Below are 24,439 nucleotides of genomic sequence, written 5' to 3' on the forward strand. Positions count from 1 at the left end.
TGCTGGTTTTTCCCGGGTTGGCTACTATCCCTTCCACCTCCGTGGAAGGGCAGTTCCCCCTGGCCACATTCCCCACTTCCACAGGGGAGCGGCACACCGCCGGCCGGCTCTCTGGGGGCTGCACAGGCGTTCCTTCAGCTAGATGTTCCCCTTAGATGTTCCCGGTGCATGCCGTCTCTCTCCTCCTTTATAGTCCTCCTCCGCCAATCCCAACTCGGCTGCCCACACACCGAGTACGCTGCTCTCCTCCAATCAGTAGCAAGTCCTACAGTTTATTGGTTGAACTGGAGGCAGCTGTGCGGAAGCTGTTTACTTCTCTCCCAGCGCCATATTGTGGGAGAGCAGATGCATAGAATAAGCCTTAATTCCAGTAACTCAGTCTAGTCCGGTTTGCTCCCCACATAAACTGTGAGAAATGAATACTAGACTGCTGTGAGTGAATTATCAGATAATGTCTGACACTACTTTCAAAGCCAGTTGCATGCAGTTGCCAGTTACATGCAGTAAGATTGAATGGAACAAGATCCTTAGCTACAAGATTGGCAAAGAGATGGAGGATTCACAGATGAACACTGCATGGCCACTTCACACTTTAGTGTCTTCTGCATTCAAAAAAGGAAATTTTTGCAAAAGTATTCAGAACTGCCAAGCTGCCCAGTCAGATGGGCTGTTGCCATTTAAAATCACTGTAGTTAAACAGTTTGATTACAGCACATAGCTTAGCTAGTCAATCACTACATTTCATTTCAGAAAGGATTGAAAATGGGTTTAATTTATTTTTTAAAAAAATTGAGTGGATTATGACTCTTTTTTATTTGCATACACTTCTTTTTTATTAACAGGCAGAGTGGACAGTGAGAGAGAGAGACAGAGAGAAAGGTCTTCCTTTGCCATTGGTTCACTCTCCAATGGCTGCCATGGCCAGCGCGCCGCACTGATTTGAAGGCAGGATCCAGGTGCTTCTCCTGGTCTCCCATGCGGGTGCAGGGCCCAAGGACTTGGGCCATCCTCCACTGCACTCCCGGGCCATAGCAGAGAGCTGGCCTGGAAGGGGGGCAACCGGGACAGAATCCGGCACCCCGACCGGGACTAGAACCCAGTGTGCCGGCGCCGCAAGGTGGAGGATTAGCCTATTGAGCCGCGGTGCCAGCCCTTATTTGCATACATTTCATAAGTACAACTTTAGGAACATAGTAATTCTTCCCACCATACCTACCCTTCTACCCATACACCTACCCTACATCCCCTTCCCTCTCTCATTCCCAGTCTGTTCTTTTACTAAGATTTTAATTTAACTTCATACACAGAAGATTAACTCTTTTCTAAAGTATAGAGTTCAACACTTAAGATGCTAAAATGAATTCTTTGAGAACAAGCTTTACTGTTAAGTTTCATAATACAACTCTGTGAGGACAGAAGTCCTGCATGGGAAGTTAGCACAGAGTGACTCCTGTTGTTTATTTAACAATACACAACTGATAAAGGATTAATAACCAGATATATAAAGAGACCAGGAAACTCCACAACTACAAGACAAACAACCTAGTTAAGAAATAAGAAAAGGACTTAAACATTTTTCAAAGGAGGAAATCCAAATGGCCAACAGACACATGAATAAATGCTCATGATCACTAGCCATCAGGGAATTGCAAATCAAAACCACAATGAGGTTTCACTTCACCCCAATCAGAATGGCTTTCATACAGAAACCAACAAACAATAAATGCTGGTGAGGATTGTGGGGGAAAAGATACTCTTACCCACTGTTGGTGGGAATGTAAACTGATAAAGTCAGTATGGAAGACAGTATGGAGATATCTCAAAAACAAGAATATAGAGATACCATATGACCCAGCCATACTAATCCAGGGAATTTATCCAAGAAAATAAAATCAGCATATGAAAGAGCTATCTTTACCTCCATGTTTACCACAGCTCAATTCACAGTAGAATAAACATGGAATCAACCCAAATTCCTATCAACTGAAGACTGAATAAAGAAATCATGGGATATGTACACCCCATGGAATACTACACAGCAGTAAAGAAAACAGGATCTGGTCATGTGCAACAAAATGGAGTTTACTTTCTGTTTTGTATTTACTTCTGTTAGGCCTTTCTTAAAATGAAGTTCATGGTTTCAAAAATATTTTGTGTAACTTTACAATTGTCTTCAGTTTAGAAAATGGGCAATTTTTTATATTTGCACAATTATTTTTAAATGAGGTCAATAATAAAAATTCTAGTTTAAGGTGGTTGATGGATTTAGCCATATATACTGCTGGAGAAATCATTTGCCTTCTCCCTCACTTCTTCCATTTCTTTAAGATGATTAGAGGGAAAGCATTTTTCTCTATCCATTGTGTTTAAATCTTTCAAGAAGATTATTTAGCCAACTTAGTGTTTAACTAAACTTTTGCTAAACAAGGCCAAGGTCGAATTCTGTTTTAAGATTCTGAAATTAAATGAAAATAATACTTCAGAAATTTAGTGTTTTTTTTCTTGTGACAGCTATGTAAATTAGCTTGAATTCCATGTGTCCCTGAGTTATTTTTATCATAAAGGCACCAATGTGTTATAACAAGGCAAACTGTAATACATATAATTCTGAACCCAGAAGTACTGTCCACACAAGAGTACACAGGTTCAGGCTGCTGACACTTGGCCAAAGGTGGGTTATCTCCAGCTCAGATGGATTGGGAAAATGGAAAGGGAAGACAAGACAAAAGTCAAGGACAAGAGGAGGCTAACAAGACTGGTAACATTATAATTTAGTGTAAGTCATCTCTTCTGAGACAGATGTTGCTGGTAAACTTCTCCAGTTGCCTCCTCAGTTCTTCCTGTAAGCATGTTGTGGCCCCTACACACTGGTGGGTCTTATTTGTCCCAGTTGGAGAGGATCCCAGGCAACCCAGGCAGCCTCCAACCATGGAATCCTCATCGAGTGCTCAGGAACCACCCCTTTTCTAAAGAGGACCCCAAAGAAAAGCCTGGTAATCTCTTGAAAATCTCAAAACCATGGAACAGGGATGAGTGTCATTCAAAGGTGTGACTGTGGACTTTACTCAAGAAGAGTGGCAGCACCTAGTTCCTGCTCAGCAGACTCTTTACATGGACATCATGTTGGAAAACTATTGGCACTTCATCTCTGTGCAGTGTCACACGACCAAGCCTGATATGATCCTCAAACTGGAATGAGGAGAAGAGCCATGGACACCATTTGTAGGTCACACCTTAGAAGAGAACCAGAAAACCAAAGACTTGTCAGTGAAATTCAAGGAACATAACGATAAATATTCTAGATCAATTGTATGCATCAACTATAAGAAACCAATTAAAGAGAAGAGTAACATATATGAAAAGTCAAAGTCAATCACTCAAGGCAAAAATTCTGATAATTCAAAAATCTTACCTCCTGAATGATATTCATGGAAAGATTTTGGAAAGTGTTTCAAAATCGATCATCAGTAATCTATGTCCAGCAAGAAAGAGACTCAGTGAGTATAACGGACATGGGAAATCACCCCTCAGTACAAAGCAAGAGAAAATTGATCCTCAAGTCAAATCCAATAATCAAAGTGTTAGGGCTTTCAGTCATAATGAAGGGCTTATACAGTATCAGAAGACGAGAACTCCAGTCAATCATTTGGATATGATGCAGTGAGAAATAATTCCTTAAAATGGGAGGCTTAATTACAATTACACATAGCAGAGCATACAGAGGGGAAAAGCTCATCTGTGTACAATAAAAAGAGAAGATCAACTAATATTAAAAAAATACATGCTCTGAATATGGGAAATCCTTTTGCAGGAAGTCAGTATTGATTATACATCAGGGAATTTCCACAGAGGAAAAACCTTATCAGTGCCATCAATGTAGAAATGCATTTAGAAGGAAGTAATATCTCATTGATCACCAAAGAACTCACACAAGAGAGAAACCCTTTGTAGTGAATGTGGTAAGTCTTTCCATTTAAAGATAGCCCTCACTGATCACCAGAGAACACATACAGGGGAGATAGCATATGAATGTTCCTAATGTAGGAATGCCTTCAGATTGAAGTCACACCTCAGTCAGAGAATACAGAAGAGAAACCGTATGAAAGCAATGAAGACCACACTATCTCTACATCAGAGGATTCACACTGAGGAGAAACTCAAAATTTGTAAAGAATGTGGGAAGTCCTTTCACCAAAAGGCAAATCTTACTGTCCAAAAGAGAACTCATACAGGGGAAAAGCCATATATTTGTAATGAATATGGGAAATCCCTTCTCCCAAAAGACAACCCTTGCTCTTCATGAGAAAACTCTTAATGAGGAGAAACCTTACATTAGTAATGAATGTGGAAAGTCTTTCTGCCAAAAGACAACCCTTGTAGCAACACCAGAGACCACACACAGGAGAGAAATCTTATGAATGTCCTCAGTGTAGGAAGGCCTTTATAATGAAGTCATACCTCACTGATCACCACAGAACTCATACAGGGGAAAAACATATGAATGTAATGAACGTTGGAAGTCATTCAGTCAGAGGACAAATCTCATTCTACATCAGAGAATTCACATAGGGGAGAAACTCTGTATCTGTAATGTATGTGGGAAGTCTTTTTGCCAGAAAGCAATCCTCACTGTACATCAGAAAATACACACAGGGCAGCAATCCTATGAATGTCCTCAAAGTGGGAAAGTTTTTAGTAGGAAGTCATATCTCAATCATCATCAAAGAACAGACATGGGAGAGAAACCATATAAATGTAATGAATGTGGAAAGTGCTTCCACTAGAAGACGAATATCATTGTACAGCAGAGAACTCACACAGGTGAGAAGTTTGCAATGAGTGTGTAAGTTCTTTCATTACAAGGTAAATGTCACTTTCCATCAGAGAACTCATAAAGCAGAAAAGACGGAAATGCAGTAAATTATTTGATTACTTTGTGAATTATTCCAAAGTTATTTTTTACTTTTATGGTTTCTTAAAGAAAGCATGTTTTACATGTTTATGTAATTTTAATCACAAACATAATCCTGATTATTAAGTACCATATTACATAACTACTGTTTACTAGTGTATGAAATGGGTGTAATCATTGTTAGTGAACTCTTACTAGCTATGAACTATTTTTTAAAGTTTTTAACTCATACTTTATTAAAAAATACATGCAGAGGCAAATTATAAAGTGGTTATAAGCATCAGTCTCTCTTGAAAAGAAAGAAAACATCTCTGAACTCTTCCTCATTGTACTCTGTGTAATAAAGAGTAGTTATAACTAGTACTGAAACAGTATTTTACACTTTGTGTTTCTGTGTGGGTGCAAACTGATGAAATCTTTACTTAATATATACTGAATTCATCTTCTGTATATAAAGATAATTGAAAATGAATCGATGTGAATGGAATGGGAGAGGGAGCAGGAGATGGGAAGGGTGTGAGTGGGAGGGAAATTATGGGGGGGAGCCATTGTAATCCATTAACTGTACTTTGAAAATTTATATTTACTAAATAAAAGATAAAAAAAAGAAAACAGCAGCCAACAACCTGGGAGAAATTTGCTCTCACTTACCTAAGTCCACTTTGCAGGACAAATCAATATATGTTCACTGTGTAATGATAAATAAAATCTACTGTTATGGAGTACATAGATTCTGACTAAAATTTGATTACTTTGGAATCTTTCCAAGACTCTTCAAAAGTCACTGGGTTTGTGTCTCCTGAGGTCACGTCATTCATTTTCTGTCCTGAATAAACCTTATGTTAACCTACCTATAAAAAAAAAAGAGTAGCTAGTTTTTTCTCCAAAGATTACCACTTCCCTGGCTTATAATGTCATAAAGCAGTTTTTTGCATGTTTTATATATGAACATACATCATGAATTGTGTCCTGCTTCACTCAACATTTTAAAGACTTGTGCATTATTGCATGTGGCCATAGTGTATTCATTTTAATTTTGTAGGCTATTCCATTTTAAGAATAGATTAGATACTTATCCTTTTGCTGCATATTTGTATTTTTTTATAATTTCCTGTTATAAAAATACTGCTGTCAGTATTTGTTTATAAAAAAAACCTGAACTTATGACTCTGTTTTTTTCTTGAAAAGTGATGAAATTCAATGTAATATCAAAATTCAAATTTTCCTATTTATTAAGTAGAAAAATCTCTTACTAATGAGTCATATACGATTTTAAAATGCATTATTTGGATATACTGTAATTCTTAACTGGCTGTAAATTAGAAAAGCTGACATTACATATGGTATGCCATTCCAGTCTAAATTTTTTCATCTTCCTATGCATCATAAGCATATTTGTACTGTTTTAAAGAATAGAATTACTGATGTTATAGGCATTTCAAGTCTATAGTGAGCATCTGTATTTACTATGAGAAGTGGAGTGGATTAATGATGCATTCCATAAAGTATTGCTAATTATACTTCAGTGGAATCCATTCCTCATGTATTCCTGCAGATTTGGCCTGGAAATTATTTTTAAAAAATACCACTTTTATTATGTACAATAAAATGTTTCATTAGCTTGAAAAATAAACAAACACGTCCTGGTGAGGATGTAAGGGAAAAGATACCCTAATCCACTTTTGGTGGGAATGTAAACTAGTACAGCCATTGTGGAAGTCAGTGTAGAGATACCTTAGAAACCTGAAAAATAGATCTGCCGTAAGACCCAGCAATCCCCTTACTAGGAATTTGCCTGAGGGAAATGAAATCAGCTTATGAAAGATTTATCTGTACCCTCATGTTTATTGCAGTTCAATTCACAATAGCTAACATATGGAATCTAACCAGATGTTCATCACCTGATGAATGGGTAAAGAAATTGCATGTATGTGTGTATATATATACATATGCATGCATACACACACACACACACACACACACACACCATGGAATACTACTCAGCCTTAAAAAGAAACAAAATACTGTGTTTTGCAACAAAATGGGTTCAAATGTAAACCATTCTAATTAATGAAATAAGTCCCAAAAAGACAAATACCAAAAATGTAATATATGGGAGTGAAAATTGATATCTGACCATTGATGATTACTAAGTCCCAAAAAGACAAATACCAAAAATGTAATATATGGGAGTGAAAATTGATATCTGACCATTGATGATTACTAACGGCTCTCTACTACTAGGGAACAGTGTTTTTTTTTTTATCTTCTTACTATTTGTTGAACTCTTAGTGTATGGTAAATATTTTGAGTATAAATAGACTGAAAGTAGATCAGTATACAAGTTAAAAGAGGGAATAGGAGAGGAAGGGGATGGAATGGTGGAAGCATGAGCAGAAGGGAGGGTAGGGTGGGAAGCATCAGTATGTTCCTAAATCTGTGTACCTGGAATACAATAATTTTGTATACCTAAAATAAAATCTTAAAAATGAATTTAAATAACTAAATGAAATACATTTTTGCAGCTTGCATTAAAATAGAAATAATTATGAATAGACACAGATGTCTGAACCTTGAAGGTTTTATGGAGAGGAAGCAAGCTAAGAAAAGTAGCCAGCAGCAAATTCAGGTCATTTCTTTTGCGAAGAACAAGAATCCCAGAGGACATAGCAAATGCCACTCTCAGAGAGTCACAGACAAGCGCAGTTGAATTAACATGACATTACCAAACTGGCTGAAAATGTCACCACCACCACTATTTCTACAAAATACACACATATTTGGATTAAAAGTGTCCTATATGTTCCATGATGCAAGCGGTTGTATAGATCTATACACATACGAAAACATACACATGCATATTTGACAACAAATAAAGAAAAATACCTCATAGTTCTCTTCCTTTGGTGCAATGTTTACCTCCTTTTTTTGGCAAAGGTAAATCAGTTGCATCTCATCTTGTAGTTTTTCTGCATTCTCTTGGCTTGAGAGAGAACTCTGGGGATTGTTTTCCTGTTCTCTCACCTAAAGACATATTTCATAAGTTGGTCATGTCATGGCTTTCAGGAAAAATAGTTTAACGGCTTATTTAAGAGTGACAATTTTTAAAAAATTCTGTTAAGAGGAAGCAACCTACCAAAGCACCAGGGCCTGTATCTTACAGGAAATAATTAATTTTTAATTTCATGGAGCCAGTGCGGTGGCACAGTAGGTTAATCCTCCACCTGCAACACTGGCATCCCATATGGGTTTCAGTTCTAGTCCCAGCTGCTCCACTTCCCATCCAGCTCTTTGCTGTGGCCCGGGAAAGCAGCAGAAGATGGCCCAAGTCCTTGGGTCCTTGCAACCATGTGGGAGACCTGGATGAACCTCCTGGCTCCTGGCTTTGGACTGGCATAACTCTGGCTGTTGCAGCCATTTGGGGAGTGAACCAATGGAAGGAAGACCTCTCTCTCTGTCTCTCCCTCTCACTGTCTGTAACTCTACCTCTCAAATTAATAAATAAAATATTTTAAAAATTTAACAAAAAATGTCATGAATCACAGCTAAAGTCATCAAATAGCAAAAACAGTTCTCAAATTCAGGCAGAGATGAAACTGTAAAATAAAGTTTCTTTACAAAACATTTAAATAATTTTATTATAATTTCACAGCTATTTAGCCTGAATTTTAATATAAACATGGCTAAATCAAGCTGTATGTGAATGGTTGAACTCAATTCACCTTTCATTGCTTTATAGAGAAAACATGCACTGAGTACCAGTAGGTGCCAAGCTCTACAATGAATAATTTTAGAAAACATATCATAATTTATTTTTAAAATAAATTTTAGATTGCTAACATATATATGTTATATATATAATATATATATAGATGAAATGAAGGCAACATACTACTTAGTAATGATTAAATTTAGAAATGTAAGTTTTTAGCAACAATTAATTTACCTGATTCAAATCATTTTTCAAAGTCCTCAATTCTGTTTTTATTGTGCTAACCGTCAGTTCAAGATGTTTGTTCATCTCTACTTCTCTGCAATATTGCTCCTTGATTCTCCCTAACTGTTCCCTAGTTTTTTCATAGAACACATCAGCATTTATTCTGTTCTCTTATTCTTTTTTACCCTTATTTTTTATTTTAACTTTTATTTAATAAGTATGAATTTCCAAAGTACAGCTTTTGGATTACAGTGTTCCCCCCACTCCCCGTAACTTCCCTCCCACCCGCAACCCTCCCCTCTCCAGTTCCCTCTCCCATTCCATTGACATCAAGATTCTTTTTTTTTTTTTTTTTTTTGACAGGCAGAGTGGATAGTGAGAGAGACAGGGAGAAAGGTCTTCCTTTACTGTTGGTTCACCCTCCAAAGGCCGCTCTGTGCTGATCCAAAGCCAGGAGCCAGATGCTTCTCCTGGTCTCCCATGCAGGTGCAGGGCCCAAGGACTTGGGCCATCCTCCACTGCACTCTCGGGCCACAGCAGAGAGCTGGACTGGAAGAGGGGCAACCGGGACAGGATCTGGTGCCCCTACCGGGACTAGAACCCGGTGTGCCGGCGCCGCAGGCAGAGGATTAGCCTATTGAGCCACAGCGCCGGCCAAGATTCATTTTCAATGAATTTTATATACAGAAGATCAATTTAGTATATATTAACTGAAGATTTCAACAGTTTGCACCCACACAGAAACACAAAGTGTAACATACTGTTTGAATATTAGTTATAGCATTAATTCACATTGTACAACACATTAAGGACATGGATTCCCACATGGGGAGTAAGTGCACAGTGACTCCTGTTGTTGACTTATCTGTTCTCTTATTCTTAAGGTAAAAATCCTTATCTTAGTATTCATTTTGTTAGAAAAGAAAATGTTCATTTTGTAATTTGGCTCCTATTAAGAAGCTTATATATTCTAATACATTTTTATATCAAATATTTTTCTTTGTAATTATTATGTTTCTTATGTCTCACTTCAATCTCTTCTTCAAAAGACAGATATGCTTGAAAGAACACTTTGATAAATGGTAAATTTGTTATCAGTACCTCTGATAAATATTATACAAAAGCAATTTTGAAATTATCCAGTAAAATTAAAAGTTAAAAATTGCCTTTTCTTTGCATAGTCCTAATTACCATCAATTAGGAAAGACAGTTAACTAATCACTAATAAGTTATGATTTATAAACATACATGTAATTATTAGAAATACAATAGAGGTTGTTTTTTCTATGCATGAAAAGGTTTTGGAAAACTAATCAGTAATCACGTCCCCTCATTCTCACTCTATATGCGTTAAGAATAAACCAATAGGAGTCAAAAACCATTCTAGGTTGGGAAAAAATAGATATCACATATTCTGGTGGAATTATAAATTAATATTAATTTTGAGAGCCATTTAGAAAATTAGTCAGATGTTTTAAAAGCTTCTTAGAATTTAACCCAATAATTTATATTGAAGCATTTTTTTTTCAATGTAAAATACTTGGACATGTAAAGAAACATTTTTCTTGCATATGACCCCCAAATCACAGGCAATAAAACCAAAACTAGAAAAAAATGGGATTATATCAAACTCAGAAGCTTCTGTAGATCAACTGAAAGAAAAAACAGAGTGAAGAGACATCCAAAACAATGGGAAATATTTGTAAGCTACCTATCCAGGATATAAAAAAAAATTCAATGATAGGAAAACAATCAATCCAGTAAAGAAATGGGCAAAAGAAGGACCTCACCAGAAAGTTCTCAAAAGAAGAAACAAAAATGGCAAACAACTATGAGAAACAATGTTCAAAATTATCAGGCATCAGGGAAATGCAAATCAAAACCACAATAACATACTACCTCACCCCTGATAGAACAGCTATTTTCTACAAGACAAAGAGTAACAAATGCTGGCGAGGATATGGAGAAAGGGGAACTCTTATACACTGTGGAATGAAAAGTAGTGCAAAAACTGTAAAACTGGCAATATCATAAAAACCTAGAAATAGATTTACCATATGACCCAGCATTCCCACCATTGGGCATATATCCAAGACATGAACACAATGTATCAAAGAAATACCTGTACCAACATTATTTAGGGCAGCACTGTTCACAAAAGGTAAGATAGGGAACCAACCAAGGTATCTGTCATCAGAAAAATAGATGAAGAAAATGTGATACACACACACACACACACACACACACAATGGATTATTATTCAGATAGAAAAATAATGAAATTCTATCTTTGCATCAAAATGGTTACAACTGGAGGACATCATGTTGAGAGAAATAAACCAACACCAAAAGATAAATACTGCATGTTCTCCCTTTTATGTGGGAGCTAAAATTTAAAAAAAAAGAAGAAATTCTTGCTGTACCAGTTTCAATGCAAATACAATGTCTTGTCAAAAAATGTAAAAAGAAATATTTACACAATGTTTGTTGCAGCATTTTTATAATACTAAAAAATTAAAATAATCCAACATTCAAATTTATAAAAATCAAATTTCCATAGCATACACTACCATACCACCATTAAAATTATAATTTGCAAGAATATAGTTAATTATTAGAAGTAATAACATTAAAGAACTTGCCATATGATTTAAAAGGATTTCATATTTCACAAGAGAAAGTTTTGTGCCCATAAATTCCTAGAAAGTATGCAAACAATTCAAAATGTCCCTGCATATTTGCTGTATAAGGCTCTCTCTTTATGTCTCTCAAATAAAAAAATTTAAAAGATTCGGGCCTGCGCCATGGCTCACTAGGCTAATCCTCTGCCTTGTGGTGCTGGCACACCAGGTTCTAGCCCCGGTCGGGGTGCCGGATTCTGTCCCAGTTGCCGCTCTTCCAGGCCAGCTCTCTGCTATGCCCCAGGAGTGCAGTGGAGGATGGCCCAAGTCCTTGGGCCCTGCACCCGCATGGGAGACCAGGAGAAGCACCTGGTTCTTGGCTTCAGATCAGCACGGAGCAGCCATTGGAGGGTGAACCAATGGCAAAAGGAAGAACTTTCTCTCTGTCTCTCTATGTCCACTCTGCCTGTCAAAAAAAAATTTTAAAAGATTCTATATCTAAACTACTTATTTCTTTAATTTTTAATTTTAGAGATAACATTTTACATATATTATGTTCCAAGACTTAATGGTCCCACTAAATAAAAAAATTCAACAATTAAAAAGTAAAACTAGGACTGGCACTGTGGTGCAGTGCCCATCCCATAGAGGTGCCAATTTTTTTTTCATGTTTTCAATAACTTTATTTTAGAAAAACAAAGATTTACAAGTGGTGTCATGAATTCAACAAGTTAGTAATACAAACTTTCAAAATCTTTATAGATTAACCTGAAGTAGAAAATTAATTTTTTGCCCACTCTTGGACTCAGACACATTCAGAAAAAAAAATATATTTATAAAAATAAAACAGTAAACTTAATCCCACCAATTACGTGACAGTCTTAACATCTCACGTTGGCTTATATAACAATTTCAGTGTAAGAATAGCTGAGCAGTTCCCCTCCCCCTCAGTCTTACCTCCATGTCATATGATTCAATGATGAAAATTTACCTTTTCCAAAACCAAAACCAAAAAAGAGCCCCCAAACAAAATACAAGAAATATTATTAACAACTAAGTCTAGTAAACAAAAGCAGCACAGCTAGATGTTATCCTCCTCTTTCCTTCAAACTCTACACATTTGGCATCTTTGTTATTTCTATACCAGATACTATGAAATACTACGTGTGAGGAGAAAAACGAAAATTCCAGGTATAATATACCTCAAACATGTTTTGGATAACAATAGCTACAGAATATTTATTTATACAATGAAACAAAAAGACTGCAAGGTGTAATGGGTACAGAGTACTTGGGAAAAAATGCACTTTCTCTTTGAAATACCCTTAAATATTATATGAGCACCAGATTCACCAACAGCAAGGGCCCAGAATTCTGTATTTTAAAGTTAGAAATGGAACTTCATTGCAACCAAAATGGCAAAAATTCCAGATTCCAAAGTGATGGTATTACTCATATATGCAGTTTTGATAAGATTTACCACTGAATTATAATACTATTGATACTCTTCTACTAGATTATTATTAAAAGATTTGCCTTCATTTTGAAGTACTTTTTCCTGCAAAGGAAGTAGCATCCATGGTAAATGTCTAGTATCAAAGCTGATTGAAGAGAAAAGCATAACAGAGAAATTTCTGAATCTGTTTTCTGAGCACTCTGACAATGTAAGCAAAAATATTCCCAAACAGAAACAAGCAAAATCAAAATTTTAATACAAGCAGAAATAACACTAGTCACTTACAAACAACATACACATTTCTCCCCACCACACATGTTAAAATCCCCTCAACAATGAGGCAACAGCAGAGTTGTGAAATGTGTAACAGAACTAAGGCAGTCACTTACGAAGAATAGCACCACAGAATACAAAGACTACTGGTTGTTCGTTTGCTGATATACACTGCGCTTAATTCATTTTAATTTTTTTCCAGCAATTACAGGTGATGACTACAAAAATCTATGCAGAGAAATAACATTTTAATATTAAAATCAATTCAAAAAATCAATGCACTATGTGCTCAAGTCATTGTTAAGTGTTCACCTGCTTACAGCTTGAGTCTCCAATGAGACTTCTGTACTAAGTTTTTCACTACTGCAAAACAAGCTTGACAATTTGAAGCATTAACATTTATCTTCCCAAAGAACCTTTTATTACCCTTTGAAAAGGAATCTACTTGCTAAATTAGTATCTCTAGTTCCCATTTAAGAGCATTTCATTCTAATAGTTCCTAAAATTCCTTGTGACTGCAAACTTGCTTCACTAATGAAAATAAAATGATAATGGGGTACCAAACATTAAGAAAGGCTATTTAGTTATTAAACAATGAAAGAACACATGGACACAACAATAACTAGTACTTCTGTGTCCTTAATATACAGAAGTTTCAGTTTAGTTCTCATCAGATGGCATCAGAAACAAGCAAAGGTAGCCCATGGTAACCAAAGCCACAAACAACTTCAGTGTCAGGATCATAAATTACGTATCTTTAAATGTTTAGCAGAATCCTTTATAATGAATAATTATTCAATGAATAACCAAATAATAGTTCTCTAATAAAAATTCTAAACTTAGAACAAAGGCTTCAAAAATAACAAAACACTCTGTAATAAGCATATCAAAGTGTGATTTAAACAATATCAATTGTTAGTCATTGTTTGGGACAGAACTGTCATTATTATCTCATTAATGACAGAAGATGAGGTCACTGACTGAAGAGAGTGACAGAAGTGAAAATGGAGGTATCTGACACGCTCCTCATCAAGAACATGGCATTACATGATAAATGGGTATCAAGAAATTTCACGTATACACACATACATATTTTGGACTATAAGTTACAATAAAGTTTATATACCATAAACATAAAAATATGATATATATTACTTTTTGAATAGCATCAGATTTTTATCAAAGAAAGTATTAGAAGAAATCTTAATATATAAAATAAAAGTGACTCAAATTGAAACACTAGTCTGTCATGGCTAAAAGGCAGGGTAAGATTAACAGACACCCTTCCCTTCCTGTGATGACGGATGAGATACCTGTTCAGAGTTTTTCAGGGCATGGCTGAAACCAATGCTCCCAGAGAATCCTGCTTATTTTGCAAAGGTGATCACATTATTTTTGCCCACTATATATGCCCATATGAAAATTTTGTAAGTGACTACAAAGTTAAAAAGTAACATTTCCTCTCCTTTAAAAATAACAACAAAGTAAAATTACTATATTATATAAAACCACATTATTTTTATCCTCATAATCTTAATTTGAAATTCAGAAAAAGTTATTAGTTTTCCTTAAAGTGCCTAGATTTTTAAAGACTATTTTGTACATACAAATCTTATCCAAAATATAGAAAGGGAAAGGATTGTAGGAGGCAGAGGTATTATCAAACATGTATCTTCTACCTGACTGGCCAATTGCATCCTCTGTCCAAGAACTTTAGTCACAGAATATTCAGATAGAGAAACATGCAAACACAACTGATGCTTTGTAGTAACAGCTATAACATAAATCTGACGGAGTGATGTGATTCTGTTTCTTTTACACAAACCATTCATTTCTTTGCTCCAAACATCTCCCCATTTATGAATGGACTACTTAACCCATGCAGCTGATATTAGCAAAATACAAAGAACATGTTTTCTTCTGTAAAGATGATTGATTAAATGTCTAAATTCAATAAATAGACTCTTTAATGATCTGAAACACCATCAAATATTGTACACTAGGAAAGTCTCAATCTTTCTTCTTTTCTAACACATCCTTGGGCTCTTGTTCAGTAGACACTAAAGAGCCTCCACTGCTTGGCTCCTGCTGTTCTTTGTTTTCTTCTATCTGTTCTTGGCTTTCATCTTCACTTTTTGATATTTCATACCGTTCCTCCACGTAACCCCCATCAGTGTCCGCTGTGTAGATCCCATAGCACATGATACTGATGACACCCAGTGGCAGGCCAAAGAGGAAGCAGCCCATGAGCGGGGAGCTCTTGAATATAGACACTAAGGTAGATTTGGCATCAAATACTATTCTCTTCAATCTCTGGAAAATGCTATCACCTCCTTGGGCCTCTACTGTGCCATCCAGAATGTTATTAATGAATTGGACCATGTCTTTGGTATCCTTAATCTGTCTGTCTAGCAAAAAGTATTGCTGGTTTGAAGTATTCAGTACAACCACAGTTGGCACTGCCAATTCATCACTCCATCAGCAGGGTATTTATATAGTCATTTCCATCCATGTGGCCAAACTGAAAATCCCTATGGAAGTGGTCTCTGTAATCTCTAGCAACTTCCTGAATAATTGACTTTAATCTGGTATGCTCATGTGATGTATTTTTCTCATCAATAACTGCAATAGCCATGAGCTTTCCTGTATCTCCAAGTTCATACAAAATGAAGCCATCCACAGTAAGGTAATTCTGAAATCTCTCCCGGTTGATCCATGATGACAGATCACCATCTTCATACTAATCATAAACAAAGTAGGTTTCATCTTTGAAAACAAGCACAGCAGGCATCTCTTTCAGTGTCACACACTCAGGAACTACTTCTTCAGGGGCAGAAAAAAAGTATGTATATACAATCAATTCTGAAGCAGCATCGATGTATTTCTCTTTCAAAGGTGATTCTCCACCTATGTAAACGAAAAATACACGATGTCTCTTCTGTACATGTTCAAACATTTGCTGACTTGGAAGTGGCCAAATTAAAGCCCCAGATACTCTGTGAGCAAATTCAATAATATCATCTTTAGTTCGTGGTCCTCTGTAATTATATGCCAAATCCCCCTTTAATTAGAATAGGAAGTAGCATCCATCTTCCCAACTTTAACTGGAGAACCAATGCTTTTCATCTCAAGGCCAACTTCATTCCAAATCAGTTCCAGTTTTTTGCAATGGCGACACCACGGTGCATAAAAATCTATAAGCCAAATGTCCTCTTTTTGATTGTCTTTAAACGATTCATCTAAATCTTCCACAAATCCTTTACAGAAAGCCACATTAAGTAAAACAACTGTGGCGCACAGCCTGATGGCGGCCCGGCTTCTCCGAGCGGCCATGCTCACCACGCAGAACTGCCTAGAGGTGCCAATTCTAATCCCAGCTGCTCCACTTCCAATCCAGCTCCCTGCTAATGTGCCTGGAAAAGCAGTGGAAGATGGCCCAAGTCCTCGGACCCCTGCTCCAGTATGGGAGACCCGAAAAGGCTCCTGGCTCCTGGCTTCAGATCGGCTCAGCTCTGGCTGTTGCAGCCATTTGAGGAGTAAACCAGTAGATGGAAGACCTCTTTCTGTCTCTGACTCTGCCTTTGAAATGAATAAAATAAATCTTAAAAAAAATGTAAAAACACCATGGTGCTAAGCCAGTTCTGAATGAGCCAATTCCAACCATAAAACTATACATCAATTGATGTCCAAAAGACAATTATTCATTGGGGCCAGCACTGTGGTGTAGTAGGTTAAGCCTCTACCTGTTGTGCCAGCATCCCATTAGGGGACTGGTTTGATTCTCTGCTGTTCCACTTCCCATCTAGCTCCCTGCTAATTTGTCTGGGAAAGCAGTGGAAGATGGACAAAGTACTTGGACTGCTGTACCCACACGGGAGACCCAAAAGAAGCTCCTGGCTCCTAGCTTCAATCAGACCAGCTCCTGCCATTTGCAGCCATTTGGGGAGTGAACCAGCAGATGGAGGACCGAACTCTCTGACTCTCCCTCTCTCTGTTGGTAACTCTGTCTCTCAGATACATTATTTATTTTTTTTTTATTTGACAAGAGTTATAAAGAGAGAGAGAGAAAGGTCTTCCATCCAATGGTTAACCCCCCAAATGGCCGGAGCTACTCCGATCTGAAACCATGTGCCTCTTCCTGGTCTCCTATGCAGGTGCAGGGGCCCAATCACTTGGGCCATCCTCCACTGCCCTCCCAGGCCACAGCAGAGAGCTGGACTGGAAGAGGAACAACCAGGACTAGAACCCGGTGCCCATATGGGATGCCGGCGCTGCAGGCAGAGGATTAACCTAGTGCACCACGGCACCAGCCCCCATAAATCTTCTTTAAAAAAAAAGAAAAAGAAAAAGACAGAGGCCAGCACCGTGGCACACTAAGTTAATCCTCCACCTGTGGCACCTGCATCCTATATGGGTGCAGGGTTCTAGTCCCGGTTGCTCCTCTTCCAGTCTAGCTCCCTGCTGTGGCCCACGAAGGCAGGAAGGATGGCCCAAGTGCTTGGGCCCCTGCACCCGTATGGGAGACCAGGAAGAGGCACCTGGCTCCTGGCTTCAGATCAGCATGGCACCGGCCGTGTTGGCCATTTTGGGGGGTAAACCAACGGAAGGAAGACCTTTCTCTCTGTCTCTCTCACTGTCTAACTCTTTCAAATAAAGAAAAAAAAAGACAATTATTCATCAGTCTTTTTAAAATAATGTATCAAGGATTCTTACACTTAGATATGGAAATACTATGTAAATAAATCTACAGAAATGGCAAGAAACAATCAAGAGGATATCTGAAGGAAAAGCTTCAAGTACAGGATGTCTAGAGTGTTTAAGAAATGGTGCATTCAGTGCAGATGGAGCAGAGTGAAGGAGATAGAAACCAAACGTTTCAGTCAGAGAGAGAAAGTCAGATCATGTATTGCCTTGTAGGCATGAGGAAGAACTTTGACACTGCATACTGAATGATGAGATGAGAGGCAGGTACAAGGTTTTGAGCAGAGGAATCACATAATCTTAATTATATTTTAAGGAATCTGCTGTGTTAAGAATTGATGAAAAGAGGCTTTAAGAAAAAAATGGAACAAGAAAACCAATGAGCCATCTACATCACTAATATAGATAGTGAAGGATAATGGCTTGATTCTGATAGGCTTTCTCAATACACAGAAATGTTTCCAGAAATACAGGAATATGCTGGGCAATCATGCCTCAGCAACTGTGGATCTGATATTGGAGCACTCAGGCAATGGGAACAAAGCCCAAAAACACAATCATTTTCCAACTGGTTATTAGTTTCTAAACTAAATACTTGTCAATAGGTTTTGAAAAATTGGATGTCAATTTTTTGTTAACTTGTATTTTTCTCATTACAAAACACCACATAAGATTTTTAGCAGAAGTACAACATTTGTTGATCATGAATATTCTGCTACACTAGAAATACTTTTGCGGACCAATATCACAGTTACTGTTAAATGTTGCTATTGACTTACTCAATATTCTCCATCCTCCTTAATAGGCAACTGCTGCTTTTCAGGATGTCTATGCTTTCTCTGTGGGATGAATCCACCATCATCACTGTCACCAGCAGGAGCGGCACACTCACACAGCATTTCTGATACTTCCACTTCAATGCTGCTGAGCCTCTCGTCTTCACATTTTAATGAGTTTGATATTAAAGATTGTTGTTACTATTTCATGCCACAAAAAGAATGGTTTTCTTTCATTTTATTATTTGATATTTTGTTTAATTGTGATGAATCTGTCAATAAATATTTTTCTACTTTAGCTTTAACATTATATGCAATTTAAGTATATATTCTCCTTCATTTATGATTTTAAAATTGTGTAAAATATTAAAGTGGGCACCTGTTAATTTGCTGCATTTATTCCTATCCACTCTTTACTACCCAACATATTCAGTAACCTGTTTGGTAGAAATAAGAATACAAAGACAGGCAATGTGCCATCTACTGTCTTTACCACTTGGATTTTACATCATACAGCCACATTCAGAGGACCTTACCCTGTGGGGGTTTCATAACAGAAAGGAAAGCTGTTTCCCCTCTGCACTAAGCTATTCTTTCCCCTCAGTGCTTTCACAATTAAAAAAAGTGAAAGTGCTCCCTGAAATAGATCAAGACAAGTTTCTGTATCTCAAGAAACAGAGGGAAACTCATGAATATGTGATTCTGGAAAATGAGAAGTTTCTCACATTTCACATTCAACAACCATAACACTTTGTAGCTAGATGACAGATAAGTCATTATCTACACATTAGTCTCATATGCATCAATAATGGGGATCAAATACATACATATACGTATAGCCAACTGACTTACGACAAAAGTGCTCTGACCACACAGTGGAGTTAATGATAATATCCTCAAAAATGGTGCTGTCAAAACTGGATGCATGTACACAGAAGAATGAAATTAGATCCATATCTCTCACCACATACAAGAATCAACCAAACATAGATCAAAGACCTAATTTAAGCCTTGATATTTTGAAGTTTCTAAAAGAAAATGTAAGGGAAACACTCAACGACATCATTATAGGGAACACCTTCATGGACAGGATCCCCACAGCTCAGGCAACAAAAGCAAAATTAAGCAAGTGCAACTGTATCAAACTCAGAAGCAAAGGAAATGACAGCAGTGGACAGACATCCAAAAGACCACACAAAAAAAAAATATCTGCAAAGCATCTATCTGACAAAGGATTAACATCCTGAATATATCGGCAACTTAAAAGGTCAAAAACAACATCAATTCAATTCAGAAAGGAAAAAGGGTTTACAGGCAGTTCTTGAAAAGGAGACTGAAAATGCAAATGTCCAACAAATATATGAAATAAAATGCTCAGCTCTAGACTTCAAGGAAATGAAATCAAAACCACAATGAGATATCTCCTCACCCATAACAGAATAGATAAAATCCAAAACACAGAGTAACAAATGCTGACAAGGATATGGTGAAAAAAGAACACTTAAACACTGCTGGGAGAAATCTTAATTAGTTTAGCCATTGTGGAAAACAATGTGGAGATGAGATGTGTGTGTGTGTGTGTGTGTGTGTGTGTTTTGACAGGCAGAGTGGACAGTGAGACAAGAGAAAGGTCTTCTTTTACCGTTGGTTCACCCTCCAATGGCCGCCATGGCCGGCGCGCTGCGGCCGGTGCACCGCGCTGATCTGAAGGCAGGAGCCAGGTGCTTCTCCTGGTCTCCCATGGGGTGCAGGGCCCAAGCACCTGGGCCATCCTCCACTGCACTCCCGGGCCACAGCAGACAGCTGGCCTGGAAGAGGGGCAACTGGTACAGAATCCGGCACCCTGACCGGGACTAGTACCCGGTGTGCCAGCGCCGCTAGGTGGAGGATTAGCCTATTGAGCCACGGCACCAGCCAAGATGTGTTTTAAAACCAGAAATAGATTTTCCACATCACAGTACTGTGTATATACCAAAATACTTGAACACAAGCTATCCAAGAGATACCTGCATCATGTTTTTAGCAGCACTGTTCACAACAGCCAAAATTTGGAACCCACCAAGGTGTCCATCATTAGATGAATGGGTAAAAAAAATGTGGTATACATACACAATGGAATCTTACCCAGCCATAAAATGAATGAAATTCTACTATTTGCAGAAAAATGGACACAGCTGGAGCACATCATGTCATCATGTTGAGTGAAATAATCTGGACCCAGAAAGACAAATACCACATGTTCCCCCTTATATGAATTTAGGGAAAAAAAAAAAAAGAAAGGTGTGTGTGCATCAGCATTACTGCAACTACAGATTTGTAAAACTTTTATAACTTTGTGAAACCAATAGTTAACAATCTTACAGTACCAGTTTTAATGATCTGTAATTACTTTAAAATTTACTGCATAAGGGCGAAATGATCATTTTTCTACTCAATTATTGTTTACAGTCATTGTTAATATTCTCACTAAACTGGTATCATTTTGCTTTTTACTTGTTAAACTTATTTGTTAAAGTATTAAGCCTTTTTATTGTAATTTAATTTGAAAATTGGCTCTCTCAAAAACTAAACCAAGGACAAAGAAAAGGGAGAAGGAAACAGTGCAAGAGAATAAGGTGGAGGGCAGAAGGGACTATCATTAAGTTCTTACAACTGTGTCTACAAAGCACACTGAGTCTGGGACACACTAATTAAAATTAAAAGAAAATACAAAGAAAAATGATGTTCCCTACATCACTGCTCACCTATTTGCTAAAAAAGAAATGCAAAGACTCAATACAGAATAAGAAAATGAGGTACATTAAGTAAATAACAGATACAGAAACATTAACCATGAACAGTATGGTACATGAGAAAAAAAAAAACTACATATAATGGGCCAGGACAGCGGTGCACTAGGTTAATCCTCCGCCTGCGGCACCAGCATCCCATATGGGCACCGGGTTCTAATCCCGGCTGCCCCTCTTCCAGTCCAGCTCTCTGCTGTGGCCCGGGAGGGCAGTGGATGGCAGTGGATGGCCCAAGTGCTTGAACCCCTGCACCTGCATGGGAGACCAGGAAGAAGCACCTGGCTCCTGGCTTCGGATCGGCATAGCTCCAGCAATGGAAGCCATTTGGGGAGTGAACCAATGGAAGGAAGCCTTTTCTCTCTGTCTCTCTCACTGTCTGTAACTCTAACCTGTCAAATAAATAAATAAAAATCTTTTTTTTCATTTTAAAAGATTTTAATTTTTTATTTTTTTATTTAGTAAATATAAATTTCCAAAGTACAGTTTATGGATTACAATGGCTTCCCTCCCATAACTTCCCTCCCACTTGCACCCCTCCCATCTCCCGCTCCCTCTCCCATTCCATTCACATCAAGATTCATTTTCAATTATCTTTATATACAGAAGATTGATTTAGTATATATTAAGTAAAGATTTCATCAGTTTGCACCCACACAGAAACACAAAGTGAAAAATACTGTTTCAGTACTAGTTATAGTATTACTTCACATTGCACAACACATTAAGGAGAGATCCCACATGAGAAGTAAGTACACAGTGACTCCTGTTGTTGACTTAACAATGTGACACTCTTGTTTATGGCGTCAGTAATCTCCCTAGGCTCCAGTCATGAGTTGCCAAGGCTATGGAAGCCTTTTGAGTTCTCCGACTCTTACCTTGTTTAGACAAGGTCATAGTCAAAGTGGAGGTTCTCTCCTCCCTTCAGAGAAAGGTACCTCCTTCTTTGAAGACCTGTTCTTTCCACTGGGATCTCACTCACAGAGATCTTTCATTTAGGTCTTCTTCCCCCCCCCCCCCGAGTGTCTTGGCTTTCCATGCCTAAAATACTCTCATGGGCTCTTCAGCTATATCCAAATGCCTTAAGGCCTGATTTAAAAAAAAAAAAAAAAAAAAAAAAACCCTACATATGATGTCACAAGAAAAAATCTTTGAAACACAGGTTAACATGCCAATTAAAGTCACCTCATTCCACACTACAAGTACTTGGGTTAAGTATCCACATCCAGCTCCTGACTCTAGCTTCCTATTAATGTGGACCTATAAGGCAGTTGTGATAGCCCAAGAAACTGAGTACCTGTTTCTGGCTCCTGACTCCAGCTTCCTGTTTTGTGGACATGGAAAGAAATGGTTATGGCTCAAGTATTTGGGCACCCATCACCCCTGTTGGAAACATGGAATGAGTTCCCAACTCCTCAACTCAGCCAGTCTCAGGACCAGTAGGTGTGGGAATTAGGAAGTGAACCAACAGGTGGGAGTCCTCTTTATATCTGTTTCTTGCATTTTGTGTGTGTGTGTGTGTGTGTGCAGGCATGTATCAGTATCTGCTTCTGAAATACATTTTCAATATAAAAATCGCATTTTTGAAAAAATGTTAACTTTATTGATTTGAAAGGCAAAGAGAGCCCTCTATCTACTCCCTCACACCTCAAATGCCTGCAAACAGCTAGGACTTGGTCAGGATGAAGCTAGGAGCAAGGAACTCAGTCTCTCATGTAGGTGACAGGGACCCAGATACTTTTGCCATCACCTGATGTCTCCCAGAACACACACTGCCAGAAAAGCTGGAACTGGAGATGGATCCAGAATTCAAATCCTGGCACTGTAACACAAGACACAGACATCCCAAGGACTGACTTAACTCCCACACCAAATGTGTGCCCCCAAGAAAGCTTTTAGTACTGATGAATGACACCCAAAGGCTGTTAAAAAGCCTAAAGCTAGTATTAGGTGATCTTTCAAAACTAAAGGAAAACTCCCTTGGATTTTTTTGCATATCTTCCTTTCCCTTCATTTAGCATATTCTAACAATTATGACAAGTTTTCCTCTCCAATCTCTTCATTTGTAATGCCTAACTGAAGTCCGGTCCTGATTTCATAATGAGTACAGGCAAAAAACAATCATTTTTCACTGGTTAATATTAATATATGTCTGCTTAGTAACAATTCATGTCAACAGAAATAAATAGGAAATGACAACAGCAATAACAAAAAAAACCCTTGATAATCTTAAATTTTCTCTCCACATCAGTCACATAAAAAAAAATTTAAAGAAACTCAAACTCTGTGACAACAGGGAAAATCCTCCACACTGTAAATTTAAGACAAAAATATTTCAAATACATCTGCCTATCCCATCAGTTTAAAAATATTCTAGAATGCACGGTAATTATTCCTTTTAATTTATTAAAACCAAAGTAAGAGTTTTTATTGGAAACAACAAAAAATAAATAATTAAAATACATAAAATATACCACCGGACAACATTTTGTCGCAGCAGGAATACAGGAGTGCCCAGCCACTCTCCCAGGGTGCAGCCCATCATCTGTGTGCCGGCTGCTGCTTCCCAGACCCTCCAGGAATAGTGAGGGCCCTGTCAGACACTCGGGTTGCAACCTGAAATGGATGTTCACTCCTGCCACAACCTGTAGCCACAGTCTCATCAGCACCCAAAGCACAAAGCCAGCTAAATGCTGTGGACGACAACCTCCAGGCAAGAGAGGCTGGTCCTGGCACACCCGCCATCTGGCTCTCCATCTGCACTGCCAACACCTGGACGCTCTCAACCCAGCACGACCAGGATCACCAACTCTGGAAGCCGGTGGTTCCCAGATGATGCAGGAAACTCACTGCTAGCAGGCAGCCTGTCCCCAGGTGAAACGCTGTGGACAACTAGCACCCAAAGAATATTGACCCCTCACCCTCCCTTTCCTCTTGGACGCCATGATGCAAAGGCAGGGGGAGGGGAGCATCTCTGT

At 37.9% G+C, this 24,439-nt stretch overlaps 1 protein-coding gene and 2 pseudogenes across 14 annotated transcripts in view; 1 reads left to right on the forward strand and 2 right to left on the reverse strand.

Moving 5' to 3' along the window:
• The window catches only part of LOC127483472 (ankyrin repeat domain-containing protein 26), a 225,911-nt gene that overhangs the window by 169,561 nt on the left and 31,911 nt on the right, over positions 1-24,439 (reverse strand). For 10 of the 14 annotated variants that reach the window (XM_070055977.1, XM_070055976.1, XM_070055971.1 and 7 more), the window contains one exon: positions 7,799-7,936. The exons of 2 other annotated variants lie outside the window; for them this stretch is intronic. Coding sequence is in view for 1 of the 12 variants with exons in the window: in XM_070055987.1 (XP_069912088.1) it covers positions 7,799-7,803 (5 nt within the window). In the remaining 11 variants the exon portion in view is untranslated. Of the gene's footprint in view, positions 1-7,798; positions 7,937-18,678; positions 18,837-20,799; positions 20,921-24,439 lie in introns of all 14 variants that reach the window. 2 more of the 14 variants (XM_070055972.1, XM_070055974.1) reach the window with 2 other exon arrangements.
• LOC138845034 (zinc finger protein 567 pseudogene) lies at positions 2,623-4,920 on the forward strand (annotated as a pseudogene).
• Positions 14,127-17,495, reverse strand: LOC127490047 (protein disulfide-isomerase TMX3 pseudogene; annotated as a pseudogene).

This window comes from Oryctolagus cuniculus, chromosome 13 (genome assembly GCF_964237555.1).
Source record: "Oryctolagus cuniculus chromosome 13, mOryCun1.1, whole genome shotgun sequence".
Lineage (NCBI taxonomy): Eukaryota > Metazoa > Chordata > Mammalia > Lagomorpha > Leporidae > Oryctolagus > Oryctolagus cuniculus.